Source organism: Ranitomeya variabilis, chromosome 2 (genome assembly GCF_051348905.1).
Source record: "Ranitomeya variabilis isolate aRanVar5 chromosome 2, aRanVar5.hap1, whole genome shotgun sequence".
Taxonomy (NCBI): Eukaryota; Metazoa; Chordata; class Amphibia; order Anura; family Dendrobatidae; genus Ranitomeya; species Ranitomeya variabilis.
In genome coordinates, this window is record NC_135233.1 from 10,406,586 (window position 1) to 10,426,291 (window position 19,706).

At 52.5% G+C, this 19,706-nt stretch overlaps 1 protein-coding gene across 2 annotated transcripts in view; it reads left to right on the forward strand.

Moving 5' to 3' along the window:
- LOC143804163 (uncharacterized) overlaps positions 1–19,706 on the forward strand; it is a 73,499-nt gene that overhangs the window by 36,850 nt on the left and 16,943 nt on the right. Inside the window, exons 5-13 of one of the 2 annotated variants that reach the window (XM_077281971.1) lie at positions 924–960; positions 1,043–1,232; positions 7,861–8,021; positions 8,168–8,213; positions 9,173–9,312; positions 15,780–15,894; positions 15,981–16,069; positions 16,295–16,401; positions 16,480–16,645. In XM_077281971.1, the coding sequence (XP_077138086.1) occupies positions 924–960; positions 1,043–1,232; positions 7,861–8,021; positions 8,168–8,213; positions 9,173–9,312; positions 15,780–15,894; positions 15,981–16,069; positions 16,295–16,401; positions 16,480–16,645 (1,051 nt within the window). Of the gene's footprint in view, positions 1–864; positions 961–1,042; positions 1,233–7,860; positions 8,022–8,167; positions 8,214–9,172; positions 9,313–15,779; positions 15,895–15,980; positions 16,070–16,294; positions 16,402–16,479; positions 16,646–19,706 lie in introns of both variants that reach the window. The other variant, XM_077281972.1, reaches the window with a different exon arrangement.

Sequence of the window (19,706 nt, forward strand, 5' to 3'; positions counted from 1 at the left end):
GCACAGACACTGCAGCTGCATCCCCCTCCTATCCTATCACAGCACATAGACACAGAACCTGCAGCTGCATCCCCCTCCTATCCTCTCACATCACGTAGAAACAGAACTTGCAGCTGCATCCCCCTCCTATCCTCTCACAGCATGTAGACACAGACATTGCAGCTGCATCCCCCTTCTAGCCTCTCAGAGCATGCACACAGACACTGCAGCTGCACCCCCCTCCTATCCTCTCACAGCATACACAGACACTGCTGCTGCATCCCCCTCCTATCCTCTCACAGCACGTAGAAACAGAATCTGCAGCTGCATCCCCCCTCCTATCCTCTCACAGCATGCACTGACACTGCAGCTGCATCGCCCTCCTATCCTATATCAGCACATAGACACAGAACTTGCAGCTGCATCCCCCTCCTATCCTCTCACAGCACGTAAAAACAGAACTTGCAGCTGCATCCCCCTCCTAGCCTCTCACAGCACGTAGAAACAGAACCTGCAGCTGCATCCCCCTCTTCCACAGCAAATATACACAGGCACTGCAGCTTCACCCCCCTCCTATCCTTTTGCAGCAAGTAGACACAGACACTGCACTACATCCCCTCCTATCCTCTCACAGCAGGTAGACACAGACACTGCGGCTGCATCCTCCTTCTCCACTCTCACAGCACGTAGATACTGCAGCTGCATCCCCCTTCTCCCTTTTTTCTACTTGGGCCTTATTCAGATGTCCATTTATCTCACGTATGAGAAAAACAGACCGAATCTTTTGATCAGAGTGTGGTACGAGAGCCATCCGGAGAAAGTAGCTCCTGTGCATGAAAATCGTCCGTGTGAATGAGGCCTTACAGATTATTCTGATTGGAGCAGATTAGATATTATGGCGTCTTCACTGCCACTAATAGTCCGCGGTTGTCCGATGTCTCCAGGATTCCAGCTCCGCACTGAAGACCGGAAGGACGCCAGGTAAGATCCCTGCGTTCTGATGATCCCTGCGATCTGATGATCCCGGACTGGATCACCGTCACTAATGATCATCTCCATGTAGAGACCCTGGGAGTGCACCCTGGAGGAGTGGAGCACGGAGGAGCGGAGCGCGGGGGAGGAGCGGAGGGCGGGGGAGGAGATGGACGGGCCTGGAGGACCTGAGCGTCACTGAGGAGGAGGAGACCTTTGTGAAGCAGCACAAGCTCACCATGTCTGCACTGCAGCAGCTGAAGGAGGAGGCTCTGAGCTCGGTGAGGCCACAACCTCCGACCTCTGTGCTGCTCCTCATCTGGTTCCATGTCACCTCCATTATCTCCTCTCACATTGTGGATTGTCCTCTGTATTGTCATTGTTTGTGGTTAGTGCTCGCTGCCGCCCCCTGCTGCTTCAGTGTCTGCTTCTCATTCCTCTGTATACAGCACTGGGCAAAAGTTTTAGAAACTTGGGAAAAAAACGTAAAAGTAAAAAACTTCTAAAAGTAAAAGGGTTAATATTTTATTTAGAAAAGAGAAATGTAAATTCCATCAGTATCTGTGGCTCAGTGGTTATCATTATTATTATTATTATTTCTATAGCACCATTGATTCCATGGTGCTGTACATGAGGAGGGGTTACATACAAGTTACAGATATCACTTACAGTAAACTAACAATGACAGACTGGTACAGAGGGGCGAGGACCCTGCCCCCGCGGGCTTACATTCTACAGGATTATGGGGAAGGAGACAGTAGGTTGAGCGTTGCAGGAGCTCCGGTGTTGGTGAGGCGGTAGCTCCGGTGGTGGTGAGGCGGTAGCTCCGGTGGTGGTGAGGCGGTAGCTCCGGTGTTGGTGAGGCAGTAGCTCCAGTGGTGGTGAGGCGGAAGCTCCGGTGTTGGTGAGGCGGTAGCTCCGGTGGTGGTGAGGAGGCAGCGGGGTCAGTGCAGGCTGTAGGCTTTCCTGAAGAGATGAGTTTTCAGGTTCCGTCTGAAGGATCCGAATGTGGTGGATAACCGGACGTGTTGGGGCAGAGAATTCCAGAGGATGGGGGATATTCGGGAGAAGTCTTGGAGGCGGTTGGGTGAAAAGCGGATAAGTGTGGAGGAGAGTAGGAGGTCTTGGGAGAACCGGAGATTACGTGAGGGAAGATATCGGGAGATCAGTTCAGAGATATATGGAGGAGACAGGTTATGGATGGCTTTGTAGGTCAGTATTAGTAATGTGAACTGGATCCGCTGAGGGAATGGGAGCCAGTGAAGAGATTTGTAGAGGGGGGAAGCGGAGGAGTAGCGAGGAGAGAGATGGATTAGTCGGGCAGCAGAGTTAAGGATGGACTGGAGGGGTGCAAGGGTGTTTGCAGGGAGGCCACAGAAAAGGATGTTGCAGTAGTCAAGGCGGGAGATGATGAGGGCATGCACAAGCATTTTAGTAGATTGACGGTTGAGGGAAGGACGGAGTCTGGAGATATTTTTGAGCTGGAGGCGACAGGAGGTGGAAAGAGCTTGGATGTGCGGTTTGAAGGACAGGGCAGAGTCGAGAGTTACCCCGAGGCAGCGGACTTCCTGTACGGGGGAAAGCATGATGTCATTAATTGCGATAGATAGGTCAGGTAAGGAAGATCTGTGGGATGGAGGAGAGATGATGAGTTCAGATTTGTCCACATTGAGTTTGAGGAAGCGAGAGGAGAAGGAGGAGGATATGGCTGACAGACACTCTGGGATTCTGGAGAGCAGAGAGGTGACATCTGGGCCAGAGAGGTAGATCTGAGTGTCATCAGCATACAGATGGTACTGGAATCCATGGGACTTTATGAGTTGTCCCAGGACAAGTGTGTAGATTGAGACGAGTAGGGTTCCTAGAACAGAGCCTTGGGGGACTCCAACAGAGAGAGGGTGGGATGAGGAGGTAGTGTGGGAGTGGGAGACGCTGAATGTGCGGTTGACAAGGTATGAGGAGATCCAGGATAGGGCGACGTCTTTGATGCCAAAGGAGGAGAGGATCTGTAGTAGGAGGCAGTGGTCAACTGTGTCGAAAGCAGAGGAGAGGTCTAGAAGGAGGAGTACCGAGTATTGTCCAGTAGCTTTGGCGGTAAGTAGGTCGTTAGTGATTTTGGTCAGGGCTGTCTCAGTTGAGTGATGGGGGCAGAAACCAGATTGTAGGTTGTCAAAGAGCAAGTTAGATGAGAGGTGGGAGGAAAGTTCAGAGTGGACGTGCTGCTCCAGGAGTTTGGAAGCGAATGGGAGCAGCGATATTGGGCGACAGCTGGACATAGCGGTTGGATCGAGGGTTGGATTTTTAAAGTGAACCTGTCACCCCCAAAATCGAAGGTGAGCTAAAGGTACCTTCACACTAAGCGACTTAACAACGATAATGATAGCGTTCCGTCCTGGATAGCGATATCGTTGTGTTTGACACGCAGCAGCGATCAGGATCCCGCTGTGATATCGCTGGTCGTTGCTGAAAGTCCAGAACTTTATTTGGTCGTCAGATCGCCGTGTATCGTCGTGTTTGACAGCAAAAGCAACGATGCCTGCAATGTTTTACAATGGTAACCAGGGTAAATATCGGGTTACTAAGCGCAGGGCTGCGCTTAGTAACCCGATATTTACCCTGGTTACCATTGTAAAAGTTAAATAAAAACCAGTACATACTCACCCTCTGATGTCTGTCACGTCCCCCGGCGTCCGCGCTGCTGCTCAGAGCTTCCCGCACTGACTGTGAGTGCCGGCCGTAAAGTAAAAGCAGAGCGGTGACGTCACCGCTGCGCTCTGCTTTTACTTTACGGCCGGCGCTCACAGTGAGTGCGGGAAGCAGACGGCGAGGGACGTGACACCGGAATGTAAGTATGTAGTGTTTTTTTTTTTTTTACATTTACCATGGTAACCACGGTAAACATCGGGTTACTAAGCGCGGCCCTGCGCTTAGTAACCCGATGTTTACCCTGGTTACCCGGGGCCTTCGGCATCGTTGGTCGCTGGAGAGAGCTGACTGTGTGACAGCTCCCCAGCGACCACACAACGACTTACCAACGATCACGGCCAGGTCGTATCGCTGGTCGTGATCGTTGGTAAATCGTTTAGTGTGAAGGTACCTTAAGCCCACCAGCATCAGGGCGAGTATAATCTAACCTGTTTTTCTCCTCTTTCAGGTAACATCGGGGGTTATTACAGAATGCATTACAGAATGCTGGAGATAAGCCCCTGATGGCGGTGGCCGCAGCTCACCTTCAATATTGGGGGTGACAGGTTCCCTTTAAGGATAGGTGTGATTGTGGCATGTTTGAAAGCAGAAGGGAAAGTGCCAGAAGTTAGTGATAGGTTGAAGAAGTGGGTTAGGGATGGGATAAGTGTGGTGGTGAGGAGGTGGGATGGGATTAGGTCGAGCGCACAGGTGGTGAGGTGCGATGGTTAGCACTGTATGGTGGCTCAGTGGTTAGCACTGTATGGTGGCTCAGTTGTTAGCAGTGTATGATGGCTCAGTGGTTATCAGTGTACTGTGGCTCAGTGGTTAGCACTGTATGGTGGCTCAGTGGTTAGCAGTGTACTGTGGCTCAGTGGCTATCACTGTATGGTGGCCCAGTGGTTAGCACTGTATGATGGCTCAGTGATTAGCACTGTATGGTGGCTCAGTGGTTATCACTGTATAGTGGCTCAGTGGTTAGCAGTGTATGATGGCTCAGTGGTTATCACTGTATAGTGGCTCAGTGATTAGCACTGTATGGTGGCTCAGTGGTTAGTACTGTATGGTGGCTCAGTGGTTAGCAGTCTATGATTACTAAGTCTTTAGTACACTATGGTGGTTCAGTGGTTAGCAGTGCATGGTGGCTCAGTGGTTAGCATTCTACGGTGGCTCAGTGGTAAGCACAGTATGGTGGCTCAGTGGTTAGTACTGTATGGTGGCTCAGTGGTTAGCACTGTGTGGTAGCTCAGTGCTTAACATTGTATGGTGGGTCAATGGTTAGCACTGTATGGTGGATCAGTGGTTAGCAGTATATGATGGCTCAGTGGTTAGCAGTCTATGATGACTAAGTATTTAGTACACTATGGTGGCTCAGTGGTTAGCACTGTATGGTGGCTCAGTGGTTAGCACTGTATGGTGGCTCAGTGGTTAGCACTGTATGGTGGCTCAGTGGTTAGCACTGTATGGTGGCTCAGTGGTTAGCACTATATGGTGGCTCAGTGGTTAGCAGTATATGATGGATCAGTGGTTAGCACTATATCGTGGCTCAGTGGTTAGCAGTATATGATGGCTCAGTGGTTAGCACTGTATAGTGGCTCAGTGGTTAGCACTGTTGATTTGCAGCACTGGGTCCTGGGTTCAAATCCAACCAAGGACAACATGTGCAAGGAGTTTGTTCTCCCCATGTTTCGTGAGTTTCCTCCCACACTCCAAAGACTGATAGGGAACATAGGTTGTGAGCCCCGATAGGGACAGTGATCTGAATATTTGTAAAGCGCATCTATTGTAGATGCGATGGGCGGTCACCAGATACTGATGATGGAGGTGACGGGTGGTCACCAGATACTGATGATGGAGGTGACGGGTGGTCACCAGATACTGATGATGGAGGTGACGGGTGGTCACCAGATACTGATGATGGAGGTGACGGGTGGTCACCAGATACTGATGATGGAGGTGACGGGTGGTCACCAGATACTGATGATGGAGGTGACGAGTGGTCACCAGATACTGATGATGGAGGCGACGGGCAGTCACCAGATACTGATGATGGAGGTGATGGGAGGTCATCAGATACTGATGATGGACGGTCACCAGATACTGATGATGGAGGCGACGGGCAGTCACCAGATACTGATGATGGAGGTGATGGGAGGTCATCAGATACTGATGATGGAGGCGATGGGCGGTCACCAGATACTGATGATGGAGGTGATGGGCGGTCACCAGATACTGATGATGGAGGTGACGGGTGGTCACCAGATACTGATGATGGAGGTGACGGGTGGTCACCAGATACTGATGATGGAGGCGACGGGCAGTCACCAGATACTGATGATGGAGGTGATGGGAGGTCATCAGATACTGATGATGGACGGTCACCAGATACTGATGATGGAGGCGACGGGCAGTCACCAGATACTGATGATGGAGGTGATGGGAGGTCATCAGATACTGATGATGGAGGCGATGGGCGGTCACCAGATACTGATGATGGAGGTGATGGGCGGTCACCAGATACTGATGATGGAGGTGACGGGTGGTCACCAGATACTGATGATGGAGGTGACGGGTGGTCACCAGATACTGATGATGGAGGTGACGGGTGGTCACCAGATACTGATGATGGAGGCGACAGGCAGTCACCAGATACTGATGATGGAGGTGATGGGAGGTCATCAGATACTGATGATGGAGGCGATGGGCGGTCACCAGATACTGATGATGGAGGAGACCGGCGGTCACCAGATACTGATGATGGAGGTGATGGGAGGTCATCAGATACTGATGATGGAGGCGATGGGTGGTCACCAGATACTGATGATGGAGGAGACCGGCGGTCACCAGATACTGATGATGGAGGTGATGGGTGGTCACCAGATACTGATGATGGAGGAGACCGGCGGTCACCAGATACTGATGATGGAGGTGACGTGCGGTCACCAGATACTGATAATGGAGGTGATGGGCGGTCACCAGATACTGATGATCGAGGTGATCGGCGGTCACCAGATACTGATGATGGAGGTGACGTGCGGTCACCAGATACTGATGATGGAGGCGATGGGCGGTCACAAGATACTGATGATGGAGGAGACCGGCGGTCAGCAGATACTGATGATGGAGGTGACGTGCGGTCACCAGATACTGATGATGGAGGTGATGGGCGGTCACCAGATACTGATGATGGAGGTGACGGGTGGTCACCAGATACTGATGATGGAGGTGACGGGTGGTCACCAGATACTGATGATGGAGGCGACGGGCAGTCACCAGATACTGATGATGGAGGTGATGGGAGGTCATCAGATACTGATGATGGAGGCGATGGGCGGTCACCAGATACTGTTGATGGAGGAGACCGGCGGTCACCAGATACTGATGATGGAGGTGATGGGTGGTCACCAGATACTGATGATGGAGGAGACCGGCGGTCACCAGATACTGATGATGGAGGTGATGGGCGGTCACCAGATACTGATGATCGAGGTGATGGGCGGTCACCAGATACTGATGATGGAGGTGACGTGCGGTCACCAGATACTGATGATGGAGGCGATGGGCGGTCACAAGATACTGATGATGGAGGAGACCGGCGGTCAGCAGATACTGATGATGGAGGTGATGTGCGGTCACCAGATACTGATGATGGAGGTGATGGGCGGTCACCAGATACTGATGATGGAGGTGACGGGTGGTCACCAGATACTGATGATGGAGGTGACGGGTGGTCACCAGATACTGATGATGGAGGCGACGGGCAGTCACCAGATACTGATGATGGAGGTGATGGGAGGTCATCAGATACTGATGATGGAGGCGATGGGCGGTCACCAGATACTGTTGATGGAGGAGACCGGCGGTCACCAGATACTGATGATGGAGGTGATGGGTGGTCACCAGATACTGATGATGGAGGAGACCGGCGGTCACCAGATACTGATGATGGAGGTGACGTGCGGTCACCAGATACTGATAATGGAGGTGATGTGCGGTCACCAGATACTGATGATCGAGGTGATGGGCGGTCACCAGATACTGATGATGGAGGTGACGTGCGGTCACCAGATACTGATGATGGAGGCGATGGGCGGTCACCACATACTGATGATGGAGGCGATGGGCGGTCACAAGATACTGATGATGGAGGTGACGGGCGGTCCCCACATTCTGCTTCTTGCAGTCGGTCAGTGATACCGCCCTTTCTTTGCTCTCATGTTGCAGAGGGAAGGTCTGGGCCGGTTCGAGCACTTTCTCCAGGACACGCAGGGGATTCACATTTTCCACTTCTGGATGGACTGTGAAGCCTTCAAGGAAAAGTCTGTAGATCTTGAAGTCAGTCACAGCCCTGAGGACTCCCGGCAGCTGTGTGTTCACCTGTTCAGGTACAGTCGGACAGCGAGGGAGGATCCGGGCAGGATCCCTTCATGTTCGTGGGCTGGAGGGTCGCTCGGGGGGGGGTTGGCCGGGGGCTTGGGGGGGTCTCGTTTTGGACTCAACAAACTGTAATTATTTTGCGGATTCTTGACAGGAGCCTCCAGAATAAGTACCGGTCCTGCCTGAGTCTGGAGAGTCAGGTGAGCAGTGGCGACATGTCGCTGAGAGACTGATGATAATCACCGGGTTATTACCGATCAGCCCCACTGGCGACACAGACAGGACGGGCCCCTGTGTAAGTACTGTGTATGGGGCCCGCTGCAGCCCATACTGCCTGCTGTAGAGGTGGACGTGGCCCCCTGTCCTCCTGGGCCCCTGTGCGGCTGCGATCATTAGTACCTCAAGTCCTCCCACAATTCCATGCTGCGCTCCACTATTTATCGTAGTGTTCATCCTGCGCCTTCTGGTTCCTGAGCGTAATGTCAGCGCTGCGGGGAGGAGGAAGGAGATGTAGGTAGGAGATGTGAGAGCCGAGTGCGATTTACAATATGATACAACAGAAGAACAAATAAAAACAAATAGAAACAACGTACGAGAAGCTCCACAATAACAGAAGAGAAAGAAGACGCCACAGCAAAAAGTATAAAAAAACCTCCAGAAACTGCAAAACCCCCAAAACGATACAAAACAGAAGACTCCAACCTGGCATCCTGCGCTCGGGGTCCCTGCGAGGCGGCAGATTGTGGGGGCCCCTGGTCCAGGCTCCTGTGGGCACTGATGTCCACCATGACAGGTTGTCTCCCCGCGTCTGTAACCGCTGCAGGAGCCGCTGCTGAGGCTTTGTTACAATGTATCAGGCACAACAGCAGTAACAGTCTCTTTGCTGCTCTGATAGTTTGTCACAATGTGTCGGTGTTGAGTGCAGGGACTGTCTACACTGGATACAACTGTAACGAACCCTCAGCTGTAAGAAGTATTACAGCTCTATTTGAACAAGGTTCCAGTTCGCTGGCAAGAAGCAGATTTAGAAAATGGTGCTGGACACAAAATCTATTGGAAAGTTGCAGAACTGCTCCTTCCAGTGGTGAGGACAGCTTTATAGGATTGTGTATAGGATTGCTGCAGGCAGCGGCCATTACTGTCAGTCATTCGTCCACAGGAGCAGATCCGCCAGTGTCAGCAGAGTCGGGGGGCCTCCTATCACGCCCTCCGGAGACCCCAGTACGACGCCCTCAGACGCCTGCGCTCCTACTGGATCCCGAGGTTCCTCATTCACCGGCACAGACGTCTGCAGGACAGGTACGGATCACACGGGATGATGTGGAGCCATGGCGTCCGCTCCAGTCACATCCAGAGCTGCATCGTCTAAATGAAGAAATCCTCTGCCGGCTGAGCAAGTGACTGCAGCTCCGGAGGTGACTGGAGGATTAGTGTCTACCGTGAGCAATGGGAGACATCATGTATGTAAGGAGGAAAGCAGCTGTCAGCCACATAGGAAAGGCTTCTTCACAGTAACAGCAGCAGACATGGAGAGAGAGAGATGAGGAGGAAGATACAATGTCCAGGAATTATCTGAGCCTGAATATGTGCAGGGATTGGTTACATATGTCAGATCGGTGATTGGATCGTGTGTGGTGATCGATTGCTCACGTATGACCTGTGTGTGGGGATCGATTGGTCACGTCTGACCTGTGTGTGGGGATCGATTGGTCACGTCTGACCTGTGTGCGGGGATCGATTGGTCACGTCTGTCCTGTGGGTGGGGATCGATTGCTCACGTCTGTCCTGTGTGTGGGGATCGATTGGTCACGTCTGACCTGTGTGCAGGGATCGATTGGTCACGTCTTACCTGTGTGTGGGGATCGATTGGTCACGTCTGACCTGTGTGTGTGGATCGATTGGTCACGTCTGACCTGTGTGTGGGGATCAATTGGTCACATCTGATGTGTGTGGGGGATCGATTAGTCATGTCTGACCTGTGCGCGGGGATCGATTGCTCACGCCTGACCTGTGTGTGGGGATCGATTGGTCACGTCTGACTTTTGTGTGGGGATCAATTGGTCATGTCTGACATTTGTGTGGAGGATCGATTAGTCATGTCTGACCTGTGTGTGGGGATCGATTGCTCACTTCTGACCTGTGTGCGGGGATCGATTGGTCATGTCTGACCTGTGTGCGGGGATCAATTGCTTACGTCTGACCTGTGTGCAGGGATCGATTGGTCATGTCTGACCTGTGCGCGGGGATCGATTGCTCACGTCTGACCTGTGTGTGGGGATCGATTGGTCACGTCTGACCTGTGTGCGGGGATCGATTGGTCACGTCTGACCTGTATGTGGGGATCGATTGTTCACGTCTGACCTGTGTGCGGGTACCGATTGGTCACGTCTGACCTGTGTGTGGGGATCGATTGTTCACGTGTGACCTGTGTGCGGGAATCGATTGTTCACGTCTGACCTGTGTGCGGGTACCGATTGGTCATGTCTGACCTGTGTGTGGGGATCGATTGTTCACGTGTGACCTGTGTGCGGGGATCGATTGCGCACGTGTGACCTGTGTGCGGGAATCGATTGTTCATGTCTGACCTGTGTGCGGGGATCGATTGTTCACATCTGACCTGTGTGCGGAGATCGATTGTTCACATCTGACCTGTGTGCAGGGATCGATTGTTCACATCCGATCTGTGTGCGGGGATCGATTGTTCACGTCTGACCTGTGCGCGGGGATCGATTGTTCACGTCTGACCTGTGTGCGGGGATCGATTGTTCACGTCTGACCTGTGTGCGGGGATCGATTGTTCACGTCTGACCTGTGTGCGGGGATCGATTGTTCACGTCTGACCTGTGTGCGGGGATCGATTGGTCACCTCTGACCTGTGTGCGGGGATCGATTGTTCACGTCTGACCTGTATGCAGGGATTGATTGCTCATGTGTGACCTGTGTGCGGGGATCCATTGCTCACATCTGATCTGTGTGCGGGGATCGATTGTTCACGTCTGACCTGTGTGCGGGGATCGATTGTTCGTGTCTGACCTGTGTGCGGGGATCGATTGTTCACGTCTGATCTGTGTGCGGGGATCGATTGTTCACGTCTGACCTGTGTGCTGGGATCGATTGTTCACATCTGACCTGTGTGTGAGGATCGATTGCTCACGTCTGACCTGTGTGGGGATCGATTGGTCATGTCTGACCTGTGTGTGCGGGGATCGATTGCTGTTGTCTGACCTCTGTGACAGGATCAATTGTTCACGTCTGACCTGTGTGCGGGGATCGATTGTTCACGTCTGACCTGTGTGTGCGGGGATTGATTGCTGTTGTCTGACCTGTTTGTGGGGATAGATTGGTCACGTCTGACCTGTGTGCAGGGATCGATTGGTCACGTCTTACCTGTGTGTGGGGATCGATTGGTCACGTCTGACCTGTGTGTGTGGATCGATTGGTCACGTCTGACCTGTGTGTGGGGATCAATTGGTCATGTCTGATGTGTGTGGGGGATCGATTAGTCATGTCTGACCTGTGCGCGGGGATCGATTGCTCACGCCTGACCTGTGTGCGGGGATCGATTGTTCACATCTGACCAGTGTGCGGAGATCGATTGTTCACGTCTGACCTGTGTGCGGGGATCGATTGTTCACGTCTGACCTGTGTGCGGGGATCGATTGTTCACATCTGATCTGTGTGCGGGGATCGATTGTTCACGTCTGACCTGTGTGCGGGGATCGATTGTTCACATCTGACCTGTGTGCGGAGATCGATTGTTCACGTCTGACCTGTGTGCGGGGATCGATTGTTCACGTCTGACCTGTGTGCGGGGATCGATTGTTAACATCCGATCTGTGTGCGGGGATCGATTGTTCACGTCTGACCTGTGCGCGGGGATCGATTGTTCACGTCTGACCTGTGTGCAGGGATCGATTGGTCATGTCTGACCTGTGTGTGGGGATCAATTGGTCATGTCTGACATTTGTGTGGAGGATCGATTAGTCATGTCTGACCTGTGTGTGGGGATCGATTGCTCACTTCTGACCTGTGTGCGGGGATCGATTGGTCATGTCTGACCTGTGTGTGGGGATCAATTGCTTACGTCTGACCTGTGTGCGGGGATCGATTGGCCATGTCTGACCTGTGCGTGGGGATCGATTGCTCACGTCTGACCTGTGTGTGGGGATCGATTGGTCACGTCTGACCTGTGTGCGGGGATCGATTGGTCACGTCTGACCTGTATGTGGGGATCGATTGTTCACGTCTGACCTGTGTGCGGGTACCGATTGGTCACGTCTGACCTGTGTGTGGGGATCGATTGTTCACGTCTGACCTGTGTGCGGGGATCGATTGTTCACGTCTGACCTGTGTGCGGGGATCGATTGTTCACGTCTGACCTGTGTGCGGGGATCGATTGTTCACATCTGACCTGTGTGCGGAGATCGATTGTTCACGTCTGACCTGTGTGCGGGGATCGATTGTTCACGTCTGACCTGTGTGCGGGGATCGATTGTTCACGTCTGACCTGTGTGCGGGGATCGATTGTTCACGTCTGACCTGTGTGCGGAGATCGATTGTTCACGTCTGACCTGTGTGCGGGGATCGATTGTTCACGTCTGACCTGTGTGCGGGGATCGATTGTTCACGTCTGATCTGTGTGCGGGGATCGATTGTTCACGTCTGACCTGTGTGCGGGGATCGATTGTTCACATCTGACCTGTGTGCGGAGATCGATTGTTCACGTCTGACCTGTGTGCGGGGATCGATTGTTCACGTCTGACCTGTGTGCGGGGATCGATTAACATCCGATCTGTGTGCGGGGATCGATTGTTCACGTCTGACCTGTGCGCGGGGATCGATTGTTCACGTCTGACCTGTGTGCGGGGATCGATTGTTCACGTCTGACCTGTGTGCGGGGATCGATTGTTCACGTCTGATCTGTGTGCGGGGATCGATTGGTCACGTCTGACCTGTGTGCGGGGATCGATTGGTCACGTCTGATCTGTGTGCGGGGATCGATTGTTCATGTCTGACCTGTGTGTGAGGATCGATTGCTCACGTCTGACCTGTGTGGGGATCGATTGGTCATGTCTGACCTGTGTGTGCGGGGATCGATTGCTGTTGTCTGACCTCTGTGACAGGATCAATTGTTCACGTCTGACCTGTGTGCGGGGATTGATTGCTGTTGTCTGACCTCTGTGACAGGATCAATTGTTCACGTCTGACCAGTGTGCGGGGATCGATTGTTCACGTCTGATCTGTGTGCGGGGATCGATTGTTCACGTCTGACCTGTGTGCTGGGATCGATTGTTCACATCTGATCTGTGTGCGAGGATCGATTGTTCACGTCTGACCTGTGTGCGGGGATCGATTGTTCATGTCTGACCTGTGTGCGGGGATCGATTGTTCACGTCTGATCTGTGTGCGGGGATCGATTGTTCACGTCTGACCTGTGTGCTGGGATCGATTGTTCACATCTGACCTGTGTGTGAGGATCGATTGCTCACGTCTGACCTGTGTGGGGATCGATTGGTCATGTCTGACCTGTGTGTGCGGGGATCGATTGCTGTTGTCTGACCTCTGTGACAGGATCAATTGTTCACGTCTGACCTGTGTGCGGGGATCGATTGTTCACGTCTGACCTGTGTGTGCGGGGATTGATTGCTGTTGTCTGACCTGTTTGTGGGGATAGATTGGTCACGTCTGACCTGTGTGCAGGGATCGATTGGTCACGTCTTACCTGTGTGTGGGGATCGATTGGTCACGTCTGACCTGTGTGTGTGGATCGATTGGTCACGTCTGACCTGTGTGTGGGGATCAATTGGTCATGTCTGATGTGTGTGGGGGATCGATTAGTCATGTCTGACCTGTGCGCGGGGATCGATTGCTCACGCCTGACCTGTGTGCGGGGATCGATTGTTCACATCTGACCAGTGTGCAGAGATCGATTGTTCACGTCTGACCTGTGTGCGGGGATCGATTGTTCACGTCTGACCTGTGTGCGGGGATCGATTGTTCACATCTGATCTGTGTGCGGGGATCGATTGTTCACGTCTGACCTGTGTGCGGGGATCGATTGTTCACATCTGACCTGTGTGCGGAGATCGATTGTTCACGTCTGACCTGTGTGCGGGGATCGATTGTTCACGTCTGACCTGTGTGCGGGGATCGATTGTTAACATCCGATGTGTGCGGGGATCGATTGTTCACGTCTGACCTGTGCGCGGGGATCGATTGTTCACGTCTGACCTGTGTGCAGGGATCGATTGGTCATGTCTGACCTGTGTGTGGGGATCAATTGGTCATGTCTGACATTTGTGTGGAGGATCGATTAGTCATGTCTGACCTGTGTGTGGGGATCGATTGCTCACTTCTGACCTGTGTGCGGGGATCGATTGCTTACGTCTGACCTGTGTGCAGGGATCGATTGGCCATGTCTGACCTGTGCGTGGGGATCGATTGCTCACGTCTGACCTGTGTGGGGGGATCGATTGGTCACGTCTGACCTGTGTGCGGGGATCGATTGGTCACGTCTGACCTGTATGTGGGGATCGATTGTTCACGTCTGACCTGTGTGCGGGTACCGATTGGTCACGTCTGACCTGTGTGTGGGGATCGATTGTTCACGTCTGACCTGTGTGCGGGGATCGATTGTTCACGTCTGACCTGTGTGCGGGGATCGATTGTTCACGTCTGACCTGTGTGCGGGGATCGATTGTTCACATCTGACCTGTGTGCGGAGATCGATTGTTCACGTCTGACCTCTGTGACAGGATCAATTGTTCACGTCTGACCTGTGTGCGGGGATCGATTGTTCACGTCTGATCTGTGTGCGGGGATCGATTGGTCACGTCTGACCTGTGTGCGGGGATCGATTGGTCACGTCTGACCTGTGTGCGGGGATCGATTGTTCACGTCTGACCTGTGTGCGGGGATCGATTGTTCTCCTCTGACCTGTGTGCGGGGATCGATTGTTCACGTCTGACCTGTGTGCAGGGATTGATTGCTCACGTGTGACCTGTGTGCGGGGATCGATTGCTCACATCTGATCTGTGTGCGGGGATCGATTATTCACGTCTGACCTGTGTGCGGGGATCAATTGTTCACGTCTGACCTGTGTGCGGGGATCGATTGTTCACGTCTGATCTGTGTGCGGGGATCGATTGTTCACGTCTGACCTGTGTGCTGGGATCGATTGCTCACGTCTGACCTGTGTGGGGATCGATTGGTCATGTCTGACCTGTGTGTGCGGGGATCGATTGCTGTTGTCTGACCTCTGTGACAGGATCAATTGTTCACGTCTGACCTGTGTGCGGGGATCGATTGTTCACGTCTGACCTGTGTGACAGGATCGATTGGTCGCGTCTGACCTGTGTGCGGGGATCGATTGTTCATGTCTGACCTGTGTGTGTGGGGATCGATTGTTCACGTCTGACCTGTGTGTGCGGGGATTAATTGCTGTTGTCTGACCTGTGTGACAGGATCGATTGGTCACGTCTGACCTGTGTGCTGGGATCGATTGCTCACGTCTGACCTATGTGCGGGGATCGATTGTTCATGTCTGACCTGTGTGCGGGGATCGATTGTTCATGTCTGACCTGTGTGGCGGGATCGATTGCTCACGTCTGACCTGTGTGCGGGGATCGATTTTTCATGTCTGACCTGTGTGCGGGGATCGATTGCTCACGTCTGACCTGTGTGCAGGGATCGATTGCTCTCGTCTGGTACAATATTATTTAATAATAATTATTGGTGATTTTGCCGTCCGCCCGCGCTGCTTCCAGTCTTACAGATGGTTCCAGGATGAGGCCGGTCTCATCGTCCCTAGATGCCACGGTTCATCTGTCGCGCCTCACGGGAGACTCCTCCACCGCCCGTGGGATGTGGGACAGCGATGCGGTAATGTGCGCCCTCCTCAGACTCTGATCAGATCACAGCCACTGATGGTGGACGCAGGAGTCACGGCCGATGTCCGTCTGTTCCAGATATCCGGCTCCGCTCTACCGGACACGATGATTCCAGCTCTGAGGCTCGATGCTGCGGCCGGGGGGCCCTTCCTGCACTATCTGCACAGGTGACGCCCAACCTGCTGAGCATTAGTGATGTCACTAGGGTCTGTGACCCCTCCAGACGGTTTGTGGCCCCTCAGGACGGTCTGTGACCCCTCCGGATGGTTTGTTGCCCCTCCGGACGGTTTGTGGCCCCTCTGGATAGTCTGTGGCCCCACTGGACGGTCTGTGGCCCCACTGGACGGTCTGTGGGGGCGGCCAGTGGGTCTTATCACATAATTCGCCCTCAGGTTTCAGCCTCCAAAGACAATTGAGATTTTCCTTCTGTGGCAAGAACTTAATGAATATGAAGAGCGGGGGACGGAGCGGAGCGGCAGCCAGCGCCCCGGTGTGTATGGTGAGTCCGCCATTCCGCGGGCAGTGAGGGAGCAGAGGTAGCAGCGGGTCACTCAGCGATGGCCGTCTCATCCTTCAGGTGATGAACATTTGCATCGTGGACCCAGGGACCCGTCCCCCGTGGACAGCGACTCATCAGGTGGGATACAGATGACGGATCTAGGGTCTGCGTACCACCTGGCTCTGGACGCTCTGCGAGACCCCTGGATACGGTTCCTGAATTATGACATCACCATGTTCCTGAAGTAAGTGAAGATCCGCGGCCCAGACAGTCCTGACATATCAAGGCAGGGAGTGCAGGAGCCGCTCTACAAGAAGAACTAATAGTTATTTGTATAGCGCCAGTATATACTGCAGCGCTGTACAATAATCCAGGACGTGTACAGACAATGAAGACATCAGAGTAAAGGTACCTTCACACGAAGCGACGCTGCAGCGATAGCGACAACGATGTCGATCGCTGCAGCGTCGCTGTTTGGTCGCTGGAGAGCTGTCACACAGACCGCTCTCCAGCGATCAACTATGCCGAGGTCCCCTGGTAACCAGGGTAAACATCGGGTAACTAAGCGCAGGGCCGCGCTTAGTAACCCGATGTTTACCCTGGTTACCAGCGTAAAATCTAAAAAAAACAAACAGCACATACTTACATTCACGTCCCCCTGCGTCCACTTCCTGACTGACTGAGCGCCGTACAGTGAGAGCAGAGCGGTGACGTCACCGCTGTGCTGCTTTCACTTTCACTTTGCGGCGCTGAGTCAGAGGAGGAAGCAGACTGCAGGGGACGCAATGTGAGTATGTGCTGTTTGTTTTTTTTACATTTTACGCTAGTAACCAGGGTAAACATCGGGTAACTAAGCGCGGCCCTGCGCTTAGTAACCCGATGTTTACCCTGGTTACCAGTGTAAAATATCGCTGGTATCGTTGCTTTTGCTTTCAAACACAACGATACACAGCGATCGGACGACCAAATAAAGTTCTGGACTTTATTCAGCGACCAGCGACATCACAGCAGGATCCTGATCGCTGCTGCGTGTCAAACGAAACGATATCGCTAGCGAGGACGCTGCAACGTCACGGATTGCTAGCGATATCGTTATAATGTCGTTTCGTGTGAAGGTACCTTAACAGGAGGAGCGAGGGTCCTACTCAGTACCATCTCTATGCTGACGACACCCAATTATACACCTCTTCTCCTGTTATCACGCCGACCTTTTTAGAAAACACCAGTGATTGTCTTACCGCTGTCTCTAACATCATGTCCTCCCTCTATCTGAAACTGAACCTGTCAAAAACTGAACTCCTCGTGTTCTCTCCCTCTACCAACCTACCTTTGCCTGACATTGCCATCTCCGTGTGCGATTCCACCATTACTCCCCAGCAACCTGCCCGCTGCCTTGGGGTCATCCTTGATTCCGAGCTTTCATTCACCCCCCACATCCGATCACTGGCTCGCTCTTCTTATCTGCATCTCAAAAACATTTCTAGAATTCGCCCTTTTCTTACTTTCGACTCTGTAAAAACTCTTACTGTCTCCCTTATTCATTCCCATCTGGACTATTGTAACTCTCTACTAATCGGCCTCCCTCTTACCAAACTCTCCCCGCTCCAATCTGTCCTGAATGCTGCGGCCAGGATCATATTCCTCACCAACCGTTACACCGATGCCTCTACCCTGTGCCAGTCATTACACTGGCTACCCATCCACTCCAGAATCCAGTACAAAACTACTACCCTCATCCTCAAAGCACTCCATGGCTCAGCACCACCCTACATCTCCTCTCTGGTCTCAGTCTACCACCCTACCCGTGTCCTCCGCTTCGCTAATGACCTCAGGTTAGCATCCTCAATAATCAGAACCTCCCACTCCCGTCTCCAAGACTTTACACGTGCTGCGCCGATTCTTTGGAATGCACTACCCAGGACAATACGATTAATCCCCACAGTTTTAAGCGTGTCCTAAAAACTCATTTGTTCAGACTGGCCTACCGCCTCAATGCATTAACCTAACCATCCCTGTGTGGCCCATTCAAATAATCAGGTTCCTTGCATCGTGTTCTCATACACTTTATGCAGTTAATAGCCTCTGTGTCTGTACTGCTACATACTTAGGCTGATAACTGGTTCATGCAGCTTTACATGAACACTCGAGCCTTACACTATGGCTGGTCCAAATAACTAAAGCAATTGTTACCATCCACCTCTCGTGTCTCCCCTTTTCCTCATAGTTTGTAGCTTGCGAGCAGCAGGACCCTCATTCCTCCTGGTATCTATATTGAACTGTGATTTCTGTTATGCTGTAATGTCTATTGTCTGTACAAGTCCCCTCTATAAGTTGTAAAGCGCTGCGGAATATGTTGGCGCTATATAAATAAAAATTATTATTATTACTCCAGGCTACAGTCTGTGAGGAGATGGGGGGACACAATAGGTAGAACATGCCGTCATGTCTGATCCGGCCACCATAATAAGGGGAGACATACAAAGTCTTGTAGACGGAAATGGGAGGTTTTGATTATGGAGGATGTTAGTTTTAAATCAGTTGCAGAACGTAGAGCACGGGCAGAGCAATAGGCAAAGATGAGGAGATGTAGGGCATGCAGAACCATGGAGAGGACTGGTAAAGTGATAGACGGAGATGAAGAGGAGATGTAGGGCGTGGAGAGGACGGGTAGAGTGATAAGAGATGAGGAGGAGATGTAGGGCGTGTAGAACCGTGAAGAGGACGGGTAGAGTGATAGACAGATGAGGAGGAGATGTAGGGCGTGCAGAACTGTGGAGAGGACGGGTGGAGTGATAGACAGATTAGGAGGAGATGTAGGGCGTGCAGAACCGTGGAGAGGACGGGTAGAGTGATAGACGGAGATGAGGAGGAGATGTAGGGCGTGTAGAACTGTGGAGAGGACGGGTAGAGTGATAGAGATGAGGAGGAGATGTAGGGTGGTGCAGAACCATGGAGAGGACAGGTAGAGTGATAGACGGAGATGAAGGGCGTGCAGAACCGTGGAGAGGACGGGTAGAGTGATAGACAGAGATGAGGAGATGTAGGGCATGCAGAACTGTGGAGAGGACGGGTAGAGTGATAGACAGAGATGAGGAGATGTAGGGCGGTGCAGAACTGTGGAGAACTTTGTGGCTAAGGGAGATGAGTTTATATTGTATTCTGTAGTGGATGAGTAACCAGTGTAATGACTGGTACAAGGTGGAGGCATCTGTGAAGCGGCTGGACAGAAATATGACCCTGCCTCATTCAGGACGGATTGGAGAAAGTTTGGTAAGAGGGAGACCTATTAGGAGAGAGTTCCAGTA